The sequence below is a fragment of the Agelaius tricolor genome, unplaced genomic scaffold (assembly GCF_023055355.1).
Source record: "Agelaius tricolor isolate 1412-34295 unplaced genomic scaffold, bAgeTri1.0.p SCAF_1, whole genome shotgun sequence".
NCBI classification, from domain to species: Eukaryota; Metazoa; Chordata; class Aves; order Passeriformes; family Icteridae; genus Agelaius; species Agelaius tricolor.
The window spans coordinates 111,555,838-111,573,076 of NW_027269261.1; the positions used below are offsets into that span (position 1 = coordinate 111,555,838).

The following is a 17,239-nucleotide window of genomic DNA, read 5'->3' on the forward strand; positions in this document are numbered from 1 at the left end:
GGAAGTGATAAAGACCAGGCTGGATGGGGCTTGGAGCAACCTGGGGTAGTGGAAAGTGTCTGTGCCCATGGCAGGGGGTGGAACAAGATGATCAGATGATCTTTAAGGTTCCTTCCAACCCAAACCATTCCATGATTCCACGATAACTGCCAATTCTAAGCAAGAAGAAGGGAGATCAGACATCTGGGTTATTTGCAGTATTCAGACAAAAAAAAAAAAAAAAAAGAAAAGGAAAGAAGTTATAATATAAAAAAAAGATTAAGTACTATCTTTATCATTGCTTGCCATTGCTCATATTCTGCTTATCCTGATTTCCTTTTTTATTCTCACATGGAGGGGTTTTCCTTGTTTCATTGATTTCTTGAGCTTATAAATCTTGTAACTTAATCTTCATTTCTTAGGCTTATAAAAATAGTATTTGAATAGGGACTATCCATTAAATATTTTCTTGCCAGATTTAATTGTTTTCCACAATTTTTTACACCATTTTTTACCAAATATGCTTAATCAAAGAAAGAGATAAATCTCACATTTTCTTGCTTATAACCACTGGAAAACACAGGTTTGCTCTCAAAAACACCAACTCTCCTATGTGTAAATTGTCTCTTTCCCTAGACATACTTTTCTACCTACAAATATATTAGTGTTGAGCCTTTAAATAGAGTCTTTGCAAATTATACTGTGTGGATTGTGAAGAACCAGAAGAAATTTCAGCTTGTTTCATGTAAAATAACACAAGATATCTGATTCCAGCAGCAATTTTAAAGCTGGAATGAGACTGGACCTGTTGATTTTAAGAATGTGTATTCTGAAAGAATATTTAATGTTTTCATTCTATTAGCATTATTGGGCAATAAATGGACTGCTGGTCCATCTTCCTCTTGTGATGTAATTTACCATCCTGTTTCTTCCCATACTGAGAACAGAAATATTTATTAAATACTTTTGCTTTATAGCAGCAGAGTTAATTTATCACCACAATCTAAAAATGGAACTGTAAATCACTGTGATTTATTTCACTCCTAACATTAAAAAGACATCTTCCCTAAGGTCTTTATTGACTTCCTATGCTCTATTTTCTGTGAAATACAGTCATTTCTGTTTCTACTTCTCTTCATACAATTTTTAATGAGTATTTTAATTGCTGCCATGCTGTACCACTGAACCAGGAGGGCTGGAAGACAGTTGTCCTATCCTTTGATTTCAAAATCACAATTCTGTCTCGAACAAGATTTCCCAAGCTTCAGTCATATATTGCCCATTCAAAAATTTTCAAGCTGTTGACTGAAGATTTTCCATATCTTTTGTGGATTTCTGAGTGTCTGAGATGCTGGATGCTGCTGACTGCTCTGGGTGCAAGTAGGAGCAATAGTCCCACCTCATTCCAGGAGCAGCAGGAATCCCAGCAGGAATTCCAGCTGTGCACGCCTGGCCTGCAAGTTTGACCCTTCCAGAGGGAAATCAGAGTCACTGAGGCTGGAAAAGACCTTTAAGATAAGAGTCCAAGCATCAACTCAGCACTGCCAAGTCCACCACTAAACCATGTCTCCAAGCATTTTTTGAACACTTCCAGGGATGGTGAGTCAGCCACTGCCCTGAGAAGTCTGTTACACTCCTGGCCCTCCCTTTCAGCAAAGAAATTCTTCCTAATATCCAATTTAAACCTCCCCTGGTGCAACCTGACCACCAGAAGCCCTCATTTGAGGAAGAAATTCTTCCCTGTGAGAGTGGTGAGGAATCAGAGCAGGTTTCCCAGAGAAGCTGTGGCTGCCCCATCCCTGGAGATGTTCAAGGCCAGCTTGGATGGGGCTTTAAGCAACCTGGTCTAGTTTAAGCTGTCCTGTCCACAGCAGGGGGAGGTTGGAACAAGATGGTTTTAAGGTTCCTTCAAACCAAACCATCCTATGATTGTGGGATTTTCTGTATGGGACTTTTTTGCTTTCCCTTAGAAGCAGCAGTCAGACACAAAATTTAACCCTGAAAAGGGGCAGATCAGCTTCATTCATGTTCACTCCACAGTGCTGTTGTCCCCTGGATCTTTGCAAAGCTTCTGAAAACCTCCCAGGACAAATCCAAACGGTGCTCAGTCTTTGGGAGAAAATACAGTGGAGAAGTAAAGTTCAACTGCTGAGGATGAAAGAAGAGCAGCACCAGAGAACAGAAAAGAAAGCATTAGGGGAGACTCATTTAACCATTTATCAAGTCTATGTGTAAAACAAACTCTGGCCAAACTTACAAATTCTTCTGTCCAAAAATTGCATATTGTCCCCCTACACCTCTGTGGTTTTTCCTTGGGTCAGAATAAATATACAGCTGCTGCTTTACAAGGTTGTCTTCTCCTTTTTTTTAAAAGAAAATAAAAGTTATGCTTCCTTCTTTTATTGCACTTGACCCCTTCCCTGAAAGCAGAAAGCAGGAATATTGCTCAACAGAGCCTTTGGCTGTGACCCTCAAATTGTTTGTTATGGCTGCACAGGAAAGCAAAGGCCTACACATGACCTTGAGGGTGATTTTATAAAAATCAATCAACCACTGTTATGATGGCCTCCCCACCAAGCAAAATAAATACAATTAAGCCCATAATCACTTCTGTACAGTAATGTGCAAATTCAATGGGTCTCTTTAGGTGGAGTGAGGGAGAGAGGGGAGAAATATGTTGAGGCTATTTGATACTTTGTGAGAACATCAGAAGCACCATTCTTCTCAATTAACCCAGCAATTAGCCTCCACCTCTGCACAAACAGAAAAGAAATCTTTCTTTATCTGTCTTTACCAAAGCAGGGGAAAAAGAGGAGGAAAAGAAAGAATAAAAACAACAAGGCAACTCCATATGTCCCACAGGAGGGGAGAAGCAGCCAGACAAAATAATTTTAAAAAAAAGAATATTAAAGAAAACAAACCAAACCTAATAATAAGGTGGGAGGTTTAATCTGCTGAAAGAATAATTAATTACAGCACCACTGGTTTTGTGAAAAGAGATTTACCTCCTGAAGTCCCTGGGAAATGGTGGAGGACATGCTCAAAAGTAAAGGATTTGGAAAGGAAATGTATTAAAAATTCTCTCTGCCAGGTGTCCTGGACTCACTCATGCAATGCCACAGCCCAGGTATCCAAAATATTAACTATGAAAAGAGCCTGTAACATGCATGTGTTGGAAAAAAAAAAAAAAAAGGAAGAAAAACAACCCAAGAAAAACAAAACCCACAAAAATGAAGTAGAAGATTGGGAAGACAGGTAAGACAGGTGCGGGGAGTTTCTCCTTGCCTCTGTGAAGAAGATTCACACTCGCAGACACAGCAGTTTATATCCCTCCTCAAAAACTTCATTTTAAATAAAAAAAATAATTCTAAAACAGATATTCTCATAATGAATAAATGCAATGTTACTAACTTTCATTTAGGTTGTGATATAGACTGGTTTAGAGATTTCCTGAAATTGGAGGGAAGCAAAGTCCCCATTCCAAAGCGCACCTTTTGCATGGAGACATTTTTGAGGCCACACTGTGCAGTCACTGTCAATATAAGATATTTTTCCTAAAGAACAGCTCATTAGAGAGCTGGGATAAAAGTAACATATTTATATTTAGTTCAACTTCAGCTATTCAGTTGCACTTCAAATTTGATTTAATTCTACTTCTTCATGTAAAGCTGAATAAGTTTAAACCCAGCAAACTATGAGAAGAGTGCTGGATTGTCTCAAGACTTTTTTTTAATATAAAAGTGGTAGAAGAGTACCAACAAAATGGTCTTATATATCACCACTGTGTCATAACCTTCAACTAGGAAACTTCCTCTACATGGAAGGGATTTGCAGATTGAAATCTCATCCCTTCACCTGGACTACCTCTTCCCATCACAATGCAGGGCAGATCTGCTCTGGTTGCTCCATGACCAGGAGTAACTCAGCCCCACAGCCTTCAGCTTCCTCTTACCAGCTCCTCTCACTTGCTGTTTCACATGACAAAGCCACAGAATTCCCCATGAGAATTCCCCAGGCTCAGGATCAGAAATTCTATTCCTGTCCAGCATCCCTGAGTGGCAAACAGCAGGATGCCACTGCCAGAGCTGGAATAGCTTTGCTTGATCCTGGATAACCACAAGGCTTTAGAGTGCTGGCAGCCCCCTTACTGCTCATCCTTCTGCTCCAAGGGTGTCCCTGCAAGGCCTCCAAACAGGGAAAAAAAAACAAACAAACAAACAAATCAACTGAAATCTTGTTGATCTTGTTGCATACAGAAATAAAAATACAACGTTCATGAGCTTTAGAAAAGACAATTAATTATTTCATGGATCTGTCACCTGCACCCTGTTGACATGCTCACAGGACATTCCAATGAACCATGAAAGTTGTTAGCAGCTTGGACCATGGCTGAACAAGATGCAATTTTGTTATATTGGCCCCATCCAAAAGGCTGCTCAAACCAAGAGTCCAAAATTCATCCTGCACCTCCCTCAAAATGTTCCTCCATGTTCATAGCACACAGGTACAGATCCCAGATTAGCTCTGAATTCAAATGCCTGTGTATTTCCACCAGGACACCACTAACACACTCAAAAATTAAGCTTGTATTCCAGCATTTTGTTGGATGGACGCCTTAATCCATCCCTGGGAGAGGAATCAGCAGCTGCTTCACTACTCTCAGACAGAATTCATTTCCCCAGCCTGACAAGCCTTTGTTTTTTGGCTCGCTGTGCTCACAGCCATCTGTTCAGATGGCACGTGCTCCCCTGGAAACCGATCAGGCTCTTCCCTTAGAGCCCAGGAGACAAGTCAAAGGCAATTCCAACCAGCATCCCAGAAGATGCTGCCATAGATGTATCTCCTTCAAAGAAATCTTTCTACTCCTTCAGCTCTTAAGGGGCCTCTGAGATACTTAACAACACCTGGATGGATTTGGAAGAGGAGAGATGACTTGGTGGGAAGAGGTGCAGACACTCCAGGGTGTCTTCAAGCATGTCTGACATCATCTGGGATCTAATTGAGGAACTTCCAAGTGAGCCTTGTGAAGGCATCAGGTAACATCACCCATGGGGATGCGATGAAAGCAAAGGTCCCTGGGCTGTCATTTCAAGTCCCAAGTGACAGACATTCATTAGGTGCACATTCTGAAGTTCTTCCCTCTGAGGGTGGGGAGGCCCTGGCACAGGGTGCCCAGAGAAGCTGTGGCTGCCCCTGGAAGTGTCCAAGGCCAGGCTGGACAGGGCTTGGAGCAGCCTGAGATAGTGGAAGGTGACTCTGCCCATTGCAGGGTGTGGAATGAGGTGAGATTTAGGGTCCATTCCAACCCAAACCATTCTGTGATTCCCTCTTTCCATGACAGTGATTATGGTGCTGCCCCGGTGCTGCCCGGGGTTTCTGCTCAGTCTCTGCCAAAGCTGTGTTCAGTTCCTTGGCCAGGATTAGTTTCCACACATCTGCTCACTGTGAAACGTCCCACAGGAGTCTCAAGAGCTGCTGAAGTTGCAGTAAATCAATTTAATTTTCAAGTGAGAGTCCTGGGAGTCCAATGCGCATCGTGCAAGCCCACATGAAACATGATGGCAAAAGAAACCTGCAGTCCACACCCAAACATGAACCAGGGTTTGCAGCTCGGGGAGGATCTGAAAACACCTTAAACTGCTACAGATTCAGGGCCTTGAAACCCTTCCTCCAGGAATGCCCACATCTGTAAGTTGCACTCTGCCAGATAACACTGAATCCCTGCAGAAAAATGTACTGAAAAATAAAGAACTGATGCCTTTTACAGTTTTTCATGAAAACAGAGAGGATTCTAAAGCTCTGAGACTAATTATTGAAGGCTCACCATAACAATGTAGGAAAATATCACACAGTAGCAGAGAGAAATAGAGCTGACTTTTCTTCCTTTTAAATCTCAATTAAAAAATACATTGGATGAAATTTCCCATTAGCTGGTACTATTTGTACATCCCATGTTCTTTCTTTAATTAAAAAACATGCTTATTGCAATACTGCCAGAATCACTTTTATGGTATTTTAATTGTAATGTCTCTGCCTGATTAAAAAAAGAAAATATGAACTGGAAAAAAACTGCCTGAAAAAAAAAAAAAAAAGGATCACAATGCTTATCCCAAATGGATTGATCAAAAGGGCACAGAAAACACCATGACAGGAACAGGTTCCAACTGTGCCTACTGACAAGGGATTTAAAAATTAGTTTAAGGAACTAGTTGATGCCATAGAGAAGAAAACAGAGGAAAACACTTTTTCCTTATTTCAGTGAATTAAAATCCAATCTTTCTCAGCAGTGACTGAAGCACAGTTTATTTGACAACTACTGAAGTCAGTGTATCAGTGAATATTTGATGCTTGTTGCTAATAGCATCAAAGAGGAATAAAAGACAAGCAAAATCAATATCTGTGTTTTCCCCACTCCCTGATTTACTCACAGGATCCTTTCTGGCCAAAGTCTGATCAAAACGTGGATTACAAGAAATTCAAAATATTCACAGGATTAGAGAATCAAAGCAAAACTGCACGTGGCACTCAGTGCTCTGGTCTAGCTGACATGTTGTTATTTGGTCAAAGGTTGGACTCCACGATCTTGGAGGTCTTTTCCAACCCAAATGATTCTTTAGGTGAAAATGAGTCTTTTCCAGTACAAGGGTCAAAGCAATTATCTCCCTTATGCCTGCAAGAGTGGCCACCCCAAAATTGCCTTTGCAAGAGCAACTGCCCAGGTGGGAATCTTCAATTCACCTGGGGTATAACTGAGAGTTTCAGCCCAAAATTCATCTTCCAGGGACTCCTGAAAGACCAGACAGCTTCTTTTTTTTTTGTCTCCAGACCTTCCTAGACCACTATCATTTCAGACAAAGGCAACAATACGTGTCTGAGGTATCAACCCATCAAACACAAAATTCCTCCAATGTAAGCCCTGTGCAAAGGAAATTTCCATCTGTCCTGGGTTATCATAAATATTTCCATGCTTGTGATGCTGGGATTACAAAAATAACTGCAATCTGCTGAACATATAGAATTATCTACAGTCTGTCTATCTTGTATCTCTTCCCCAATCAGTCTTGTCTGAGCCATTTCACAGCCTGACTATTAAACTTTCCACTCTCAATATCCACGTGTTCCTGCTCTGCTTGTTGAGGAGGAGGGAGAAACTGCTGAGCCCTTGTGGCAGTGAGCAGAACCCAGCTGCCTAATCCTATTTTTCTGTTGTTTTGACCTGCAGATCTTCTGCCCAGACAGTCTGGTCATTCCCAGAACCTCTATGTATATGTTAATATAGCCAAAGAAGGGTCAGTTTAAGGCCACACGTGAAGTTCTTGTTCTGACACTCTTTAAGTAATTCCTGCAATGTTGAAATCATCAAAAGGGGACAACACAGGGCCAGTACTCAAAATCCTCATGGTGTCTTAAAAAAAGGGGAATTTCAAGAAATGGGCCTGTAAACATGTGTTGGGTTTGCTGGACACAGCACCAGAAAACGGGCAGTGTAGCAGCAGTGTATTCAGTAGTGTTACATCATTTTTCCATCCACAAAACTTTGTATTTTCAGTTTAAGAGTGTGCAGCCAGACTGATGCTGAGTCATGAAAGCCAAAGGGAGCAGAGCTACAATTTAATCCCATTCTCCAGCTCCAGCTAAGAAAAACTCTCCAGGTAAAACAGGAATGGGATGTTTCAATCAAAGCACATATTGACACCTACCTTAGGGGTTAGGGGTTTACTGCCATGCCCATCTGGCACCTGGGGAAGTGGTTGATTATTTGATGTGCTCATGGGGTTGGTAGCTGTGCTCTGAGGGATCACCTGTGGTTTAGTTTGAGATGGGTGTCTATAATTCCTAAGATGAACAGGTCTTTGTTGATGTGTGTTTCTATCAATACAGGAGCCTAAAAAGCTCCCCTGAGCTGGACAGCTTAAAAAAAGGGAAGATAGGGAAAGATAAATCTCAGTCTCATTTCAGAATAGATCTCAGTATGTCTTGATTCCAAATCTAACCAAGGCTACACAGCCAGAGAACCTATGGTAGTGGCAGTGGATGCAACAGGCAACTTCACAAAGCTCTGACAAAAAAAATTCCTGCAGGTTATAATTCTAAAACGTTTTATCCCTCTGTTTGGCATGTAACAATGGAGAAAATAATGACATCTAGAATATTCTAATGCTGCTTTTCTAACTGAATTGACTTTTTAAACCAGGCTTCTTGGAAAACACGATAAAGAAGAGGAATGATTTGAATGTCAGATGAGCCAAGGCCATAAAGATACTACTCCAGACTTCATTAAATTCAGTCAGAGCTCCAGTAGCTTCATGGGGGCTGACTCATAGAACAAATGAGCCTTTGAATAGGTCCAAAGCTCAGAGGGTTTCTGCTCCAATATTTTGCCCCAATTCTTCACAAAATCAGTGACTGAGCCCCAAAATTTTCATCAGATTTGCAGCCAAAAGAAATCTGGTGTTCTGACCTGTCTCCTTTAAAGTATGGCATAATCACAATAAGGTTAAGAATAATCTTGAATCACAGATTTAGAATTTTCACTGGGAAAAAGGATTGTACCAAAGTGTTTCACCTTTTTTAATTTTAAAATCTCAGTTGATTTTTAATTTTGCTTTTAAATGGAATTGATGTCTGATGTAGCAATTCTTGAAAACCTCTGAGCCTAGACTGAGCAAGTTTAATCAGTTTTGAAAATGTTCTCATGATGGGATAGGGATAAACTTACAAACTTTTTATCACATTATCATTCAAATTTAAAATATAATTGTCAAATGCATGACTTTCACCATCATCCCAATGAAAAACTAGTACCTTTAGTATCATTTTAGTATAAAAGCAATTTTACCAGCAATGATCCTGGTAATCTTTAAAGATGTCAAAACTCCTGCTTTCATTTTTTGAGCTCTATTTCAGCAGAAGCTTAACTTTGAGCCAGCAATTTCACCAGCACAACTCATTCCCATAGTATCAGGCATGTGTACAGCAGATTCCACAACCAGGATCTAACTTCCAGGGGGGAAGATTTCTGGCATGGAATTTCAAGTCCTTTAAATTCTTACTTTGACACCCACAGAAATATCCTTGTCTCATTCTTATTCTGGGCCTATGTACAGGTAAATAAACCCAGCAAATCCAAGGTTTCCCGTCATAACTGTGCTCAGTTATTTACTTACTGCTCACCAGCTGGGCTCTAGGATTTGGGATTATTTACTGATTTGATTATTTACTGCATTATTTAATGCAATTCTATAATGTCAATAATTTTGTGAAGGTGTTTGTGACACACCTGCCTCAAAGATGCCAAACAGAACAGAGTAGATTTTTGTTATCAGCAGTGCAATTATCACTGAATACTACTCAGGACAGCAGCAATTTTGATAGATTGGGGAAATAAAAAAGGGGAAAAAAGGCCTTTTTGCTTATATTGTCATGCCTCAAGCAGCATAAACAATTCCTTCTGCACGCAGAATATTTTAATTCTTGCCCTGTCCCCCATCATTGCCCCCATCTACCGAGAGCAGGCTCAGCCTCACAATCACCTCCTCTAATGCTGGAGCTGGGGAATGGAAAGAGAGACCAGGGCCATGAAAAACCCCATCCCTGGAGGAGGAAGAGCCCCGAACCCCGCTCCTGCAGACCTTTGAGTTGCAGCAGGTTGAGGACGCTGGTGGTGGTCCCCAAGAGCAGGGTCCGGCCGCCTTCTATCGTGACATTATCGCCATCTCGCGGCTGGTGGCCAGCAGGCCAGCTGGAGTCCTCGTCCCACCGGCCACACAACTGCAGGGCAAGCTGCAAAGAGAAACATCCAGAGAAGTTCAAAGCTCGTCCCTTTGCCATCTTTCAAGAAGCGCGTTTGCTCAGGGAACAGCGGAGGAGATGCCAAAGCCGCGTCCAGCGGTTTGTACAGGATGACTTCCAGAGGGACCCCGTGAAAGGCAAAGGAACAGATGGATATTGGCACTGGAGAGGTGCCTGGCCTTCAGGAATGCTTGTCATAATGTGGGGGTTGCCCCTTGTCTCGTTCTGGTCTGGGGAATGAGGGATTTGCACCAGGTTTCCTGGTGCGTGTCTCTCTCTGCCTCCCGAGAAGAAGAACTGCACTGTTGTTTCCTGGCTATGCCATTAAATAGCCTGAAGAGCTTGGAATTAAAACATCCTGCTGGATGGACAGTATTTTGCTTTAGAGGTTGTTTTTTGATTTTTTTTTTTTTTCTAAAGGCTCTCCTGCCACTCACCCTCATTTAGACAGATATTCCTCCTCTCAAATACCTTTTTAGCTTTCTCTGCTTATCTGGTGTTATTATTGCCTCTGCTTTGAGGGTGAGCACAGCAGCTCCAAACAAAGCCCTGAATAACTTGAAAACTGCTAATAGACTGACTCATGATGTGCAATAGTAAAGTGATTCCTGAGTTCAAAGGCTTCTCCTCATCTCTATACTTCAAGCATGTACTTTGCAGTGAAGGTTTTACAGAATCACAGAATTATTTAGGTTGGAAAGACCTGAAAGGTCATTTCCATCCAGTCCTTCTGCATGGGCAGTGACACTTCCCACTAGACCAGGTTGTTTTAAGCCCTGATGGTGAATTTCTTGAAGATTTTTGCCCGGACCCCTGTGCACAAGTGTGGACATATACATTCAAAACATATTATTTGGTCTCATATGTGAAACAGCAAGAACATCCTCAACTAATCTGAGGCAGTAGTGGGGGGAAACCACACATGGAAATATTTGTGGTCCTCACTGGGCTGTGCTAATCCAAAACTGCAGTGGAAAGAATAACCTCAAGACAAAAGCAAAACAGAGTTACTCCATTTTCAAATGGAGCCCATCGAGTGCATTAAAGCTTTTGCTCGGGAGGTGAATCAATAATGGGGGTGTTATGATCATTATTCTCTTTTACTGTGCTGTTTTCAGGTTTAGTTTCATGTGCCTGATGTTTTATAGAATATTTCCCATAGTGCTGTCCCTGAGCAACCTGGTCCTGTGGAAGGTGTCCCTGCCCATGGACCTTCAGATGAGCTTTAAGGTCTTTCCAACCCAAACCACACTAATCACTTAAACGATTATAAACTATTTTAATTATTTTCACCCGGGAATGAGTGATGGTTCCCAGGCTAAATAATACAATGGGTTGATATCCACCCTAGCTGGATGCTGGGATTTCCTACAATCCATTCTAAGATTTCTCCACAAAGGGAATTGATTCAGTTCAGAGTGAAGACTGTTAACACACAAGGCAGTAAAAAATTATTGGGAGTTAAAACTCTGGTGTCAGAGGGAGTGAACCACTTCATCATTACCAAAGTAAAATTATTGCATAGTTGCTAAGTGTAGTAGGACAAGTTAAATTTTCATTAGTTTATATAGTTCAGAGATTTAGGACAAATTTCCAGCTGAAAGGATAGATGCCTTTACCCCTTATCTTTCCAGAGAGGCTGTGAATTACTCTTCATTGACAATGCTATGAAACAGATTGCATAAAATATACAACAGATCCACTGAAAACCAGCTAATTAAACTTGTTTTTATCTCAGAGGAGGGGACAGTTCATAGAAAGGTGTGTACACTGCTTATCAAGCCAGCTGTAGCATAAAATTACAAGTCCAAAAATTCCTGTCTGGCACAAATGCTGCCAATGCTATCAGCATAACACTGGAGTTGGCAGCTGGGAAATAGTGAGATCCACAGGAACATTTGGTTGAGAAGGTTTGCTGAGTGCCTTTAAATCACTCTGGTGTTACCCTGACCCTCTGAAATCACTGGGAACCTTCCAACTAACTCTCATGGGCAAGCAAGGCTGCAAGGAATGTGCCAGACCTTCTTGCTAGCACCACTTGCTAACACTTAGCTGTTGATAGAAGCCCTGCAAGAGTTAAGAATAAACTCCTCTCCTGAATTGGACTTTTTTTTCTTTTAAGATGGCAACTAGGGATTGCTAACTGGAAAACACTAGCTCTTCATTTAAGCTTCTCTCTCTCTCTAACATCAGTGTTTGAGCCTGATTGGTTCCTGCTGTCTCCTCTTAGAGGACTCAATATCTCTTCAGTTCTCCCAACACCATCTGGCACAAAAATCTCAACGTTCACACCTGACAGTGGAATTACAGTATCCCAGAATGGTTTGGGTTGGAAAGGACTTAAAAGATCACCTTGTTCCACCCCCCCTGCCATGGGCAGGGACATTTTCCACTATCCCAGGTTGCTCCAAGCCTCATCCATCCTGGCCTTGGACACTTCCAGGGATGGGGCAACCACAGCTTCTCTTGGCAACCTGTCCCAGGGCCTCCCCACCCTCATAGAGGGAGAAAATGAGTTAATCAAGGCCATAAAATTCTGTTTTTCGACCCAGTCTAAACCTAAAATTTCCAGTGAGAAAATGCCTGGCTTAGTCCATTGTCATGTGCACCATCTGTGTGTGTCTTTGAAGTGATTTCTGATTTGTAAAACCAGTATTTTTAAAATATTGTAAAATCACTTTTTCTTCTTTATAAATAAAATTAAACAGATGAACATCAGCCAAATAACACAAGACTAGGAGCTGTTTATAATCACTTGTACAATCCTTGCACTACCACAGAGAGAATAAATCCAAAGAATCTGTTTTTAGGAGGAGAAAAGGGGGTTTGTTGAAGGAACACACTTTAAATTACCAGAGCACAGAGTGGGGTTAGAGGGAAGGCAGCTCTGGAGGGACTGAGGAAAGACATCAAACAATTTTGTTTGGTGACTCTTCTCTTGCAGTCCTGCACCCTTCCCTAAGATGAAAGAGCACCTCCTTAAGATCTTTGAGAGAAGAGGGTGTGGTCTAATGCAAGTTTAGTGAAACAGACACCTGCCCTGAACCACCAGTACTTTTTCCTCAACTTTGTGAATCCCATGTGATTATCCTCCCTGGTTTCTGGGAGAAAAGCACAGAGCAATCTCCAGCTGCAACAGAATTCTTAAAATCCTTTACAGAAGGGTGGTGGTGTTTATCTCCAGCTCCACTTAAGCAGCCCATGGTAAAACAACATCAACTAATACACAAATGAATTGCACATCTCTCATTAAGCAGGGCTGGTGACAGAGTCACAACACCCTTCTCACTAATTTTTTTTCAGACAAGCAAAACTCTTTCTTTTTCTATTTTTTCCCCCTGCCTGGCACCCTGTATTTGACCTCTGGTGTTTAATGGAAATACTTCTCAGCCTGAAGAGCAGCAGCAGCTGCAGGTGCCAGGGTTGTGGCTGAGTGCCCACCCCACGTGGGCTTGGTGAATGAAGCAGAAGGAACCTGCAGAGCCAGGGAAAGCTGTGTGTCAGCCACTGGTGCTGGGCATTCTCCTCCCGTGCTTTTCCCAGCTCCAGGAAAAATGGCAGGGAGCTGGAAAATCAGGATGGGAGAAAGAGGAGCTGGCATAAAACAAACCCTGAGCTGTGAAGCTGGAGCCGGCTGGCAGCAGCTGCTGCAGTGGGGTGGCAGCTCCACACTCTGGCTTCAGTGTGCACCAGAGCTGGAAAGATGATTGGTAGGAAACAGAGCTTGTGAGACCACAACATCTCTGCAGCCATCTGTGTCACTGTCAGAGCCCGCATCTGAACGTGGCCAATTTCAACGAGGTTTAACAGGAGAAGCAAGACAACAAAGATGCTGCAGCCCTGCAGGGTTTGTGACAATCAGTAGATAAATTGGGGCATGAGTCTTTTCTGGCTGTATGCTTTATACAATGTAATAAGTTAAATAAACAATTATAACCTGAACTGCACAGGTAAAATCACCCCCCAAATTGTTGCAGGATGTGCCCTTACATCACACATCCATAGGAAACCCACTCTGGCAACATTTCACATTTTGGATCCAGCACAGCAGATGGCATTAACACAGTAGGGAGCCAAGCCTGCAAAATATGGACAGAAACCTCCTATGGGTGGGAAATCATCAGCATTGGGAAACCCTAAGAAATCCCAGTTGTTCTTGCTGGGGCATCAAAGAGCAGAAGGAGCTCGGAAGGGATCTGACCTGAAAATTCAATGAATAGAATCCTGTAAATGCTTTCCAGCTCTGAGATCCATTTGGAATGTGTCATGCACAAAGGAAATTTTATTTTCTAGGGAAAGATTTTTTTACCCAGAGGGAATTTGGGCACTGGAACAGGTTCCCCAGATCAGAGCCCCAAGGTGGATGGAGCTCAGATGCATTGGGAGAAACCTCTCAGGTACATGATGGGATTTTTGGGGTGTCCTGTGAGCCTTTGAGGGCCAGGAGTTGTGCTCAATGATCCCTGCAGGTCCTTTCCAACTCAGAATATTCTGGGATTCTGTGCACAACTCATATCAAGCCCAAACCTTGTGTAGCAGGCCTATAGCTTGTTACAACACAGGTTAATTTTGGGGAGGTATCAACTTCCCAATCATATCTTCAAAATAACCAATGAATTATGTAAAAGTAAAATAACAATTTTGTGGCATACAATAAAAGACACACAATCTCTTTGCAATTTAGCACCTTACCCCCCTTTCCTGCCTACTGCACCTTCTTTTTCTCATTTTCCAGGCAGATTTCTTTCCATTTTATGGTTTTTAGCTGCTGCTGTTGTCAGCCAGGCTGGGGTTGTCTTTCTGTCAGCCTTTGGGGACACATCTCAGGATCAGTTTGTCAGCTTGTGCCTGTGACTGCCAGGGCTCAGAAACAGCAGCAGTGACTGCAACAACTGAACAAATAACAGTGAAAAACTTAAATTCCCACCCAGGCTGGTAAAAAATTCACAAAAGAGAAGTATACCAAAATGCAAGGTTTGGGCTTTTAAAGGGTTGAGGAAGTCCGGTTTAGATACAGAATAGATCATTTGATCACACTTTGGGATAACTTTACAATTCCCTTAGTTAAGTGGGATTTGTTTACAGTGCAGTCTCAAAAAAGGACTACAGTAACAATTACAGGCACAAAGATAAGAGCTTTCATCCTCTCATCAGAAAATGAATGTTAAAACAAAACCAAGAAGCAGTGATTTAGTTAAACACAGACCCTGCTTCCTGCTGTGCTTACTATTCTCCCTTCTTCCCTAGATTTAAGGAGAAATTCTTTACTCTGAGGCCCTGGCACAGGTTATCCAGAGGATCTGTGGCTGCTCCATCCCTGGAATTGTCCAAGACAAGGCTGAACAGGGCTTGGAGAAATCAGGGATAGTGGAAAGTGTCCCTGCCCATGGCAGGGGTTTTGAAAGAATGTGTTCTTTGATGTCACTCCCAACCCAAACCATTCCACGATTCCAGGCTGTGGGTTCCACCTGTGACGTGGCCAGAAGGAGAAACCTGAAAGCAGGAGGGTTTTCCCAGCAGCTCCAGCCCCATCAGGGCAGTTTTATCCTTTCCCCCAGCCCCAGCTGATGGGACACAAAGCACAGTGTGGTTCCTCCAATCTTTGGCTGGAGGAGGTTTCCCCTGTCCCAGGGAGCGCATCCACGAATGAACAAAAGTTTGGAATGCTGCCCACACATCAGAGATTGACAGCCAGGAGAGCAGCCTGGTGCTGACAGATTGCCATTTAACCAGCAAGTACAGAGAGCAAGTGTTCCTGTCCTCAGTCAGCACAGAGAGACAAGGTTAACATTCCCAGTGATGGAGTGCGGCGCACATTTCCCCACGCCACACACCCAGGACTCCACACCACATTTGAAAACACTTTAATTTCAGTGATGGATGCAGGGGAGCTCACTTTCCAGGCTGTGAACTCTTAACAGCTCCTCAGTTTAATACATCAGGAAAAGATTTACACCCCCTCACCCAACTCCCATCCACCTGAAGGAAAGCAAAACGTATATTTGGAGGAGACAAAAGAGAAAGGGGAGGTATTTTATTATACTAGATGTCTTTTACAAGGGAAGTATTTTCAGCCATCTGCTCTAATTATTCCTCCTGTATTGGCCACCATCTTCATGCAACAATAGAAATAATTATCTCCTCAAGGGCAGAAAAAAAATATTTACAGAAACAAACAAAAGTTTATTATCTTTAGCTCCTAGGGAAAAAAAGAAACAAGCTACTTCTTAATGAAGGAGCAATTAGGAAGGTGGGTAGAACATCTATAATTAAACCAGACAAATTGGTGCAGGCTCCTCCCTCCTACACATACTTGAAAGGGATGCAAATGCAAGTTATTTGCTACAGTCAGTAGAATTAACAAGCAAAATGCTGCCCAGTGCCCAAAGAAGCTGAACCTGTCTCTTGGCATCATTCCCTGCCTCTCCTGCCTGTCACACCTCTAACCCTTTGCCAAATTAACTGAAAAATACTCACCACAACTGTAAAGCTGTGGAATTTCAATTGGCATGGGGAGGTCTTCCACTGTATAACAGCATCCCCGAGACAATTTCAGGATTCTCATTCATTCTGTTCTTTAAGAAGCCGCCTGCCTGCACTTCAGCACTCAGTATAAAAGAAAATGCTTTTTCTATATAAACCAAAACCGGAGGAGTTTTGCAATTGTCTTTTCATTCCCTGTAGTGTATAAGAATTTTGCTCACTGAGAGAATGAAGGCATATACACAGTTTTGTGGGAAAGATGGAATGGGGCCATCCTAAAGAGAACAGAAAATATCTTATACTGTGCAAAAACAAGTTTAAAGCTAAAGAAAAAATATTCTCTCTACTAAGAGCAAAGCACAATGCCTCATTTTGTGGACAAATATATGGATTTTGACTTCCAAAAACTTAGTAGAATTTAAGTGTTGGTGCTATGTAATCAATAAATTGCCAGACTGAAGATGGTCAAGGAACAGTCTGATCAGGGAAGTGGTGGGATCATCATCCCTAGAAGTGTTCAGAAAACACATAAATGTGGCACTTGGGGACATGGCTTGGTGGTGGCCCAGCAGTGCAGGGGGAATGGTTGGACCTCATGAAATGGGGAAATCTTTTCCAATATAAATTATTCTATTCCAACATAAATTATTCTATGATTTTTAAGGCTGGATTCCCCAAGGCCTCTCCAAGAAGTCTCAGGACAGAAGGTACCACCTAATGCTCATTACAGGTGCAAACACCAACCAGGAAGAGCTGCAAACCAGCACACTGGGAACACTTCTTTAGGCAAACCCCTGCCCTGCCCATTCTAAAAGGGCCAATTTTCACAAAAAAAAAAAAAAAAAAAAAAAAAAAAAAAAAAAAAGGAGACAAGCCAGTGATTAAGAATTACCAGTATTTGTAGTGTTTCTCTTGCATCTAGCAATTCCAGAGAAGCTGCCTTCAAATATTTAAGTTGCCTCTACTGAGTTCTTAGGAAATCAGA

At 42.1% G+C, this 17,239-nt stretch overlaps 1 protein-coding gene across 1 annotated transcript in view; it reads right to left on the reverse strand.

Annotated features, from left to right (window-relative positions):
- PKHD1 (PKHD1 ciliary IPT domain containing fibrocystin/polyductin) overlaps positions 1-17,239 on the reverse strand; it is a 238,727-nt gene that overhangs the window by 150,355 nt on the left and 71,133 nt on the right. Inside the window, exon 35 of the mRNA XM_071447449.1 lies at positions 9,612-9,762. Within this exon, the coding sequence (XP_071303550.1) occupies positions 9,612-9,762 (151 nt within the window). The remainder of the gene's footprint in view (positions 1-9,611; positions 9,763-17,239) is intronic.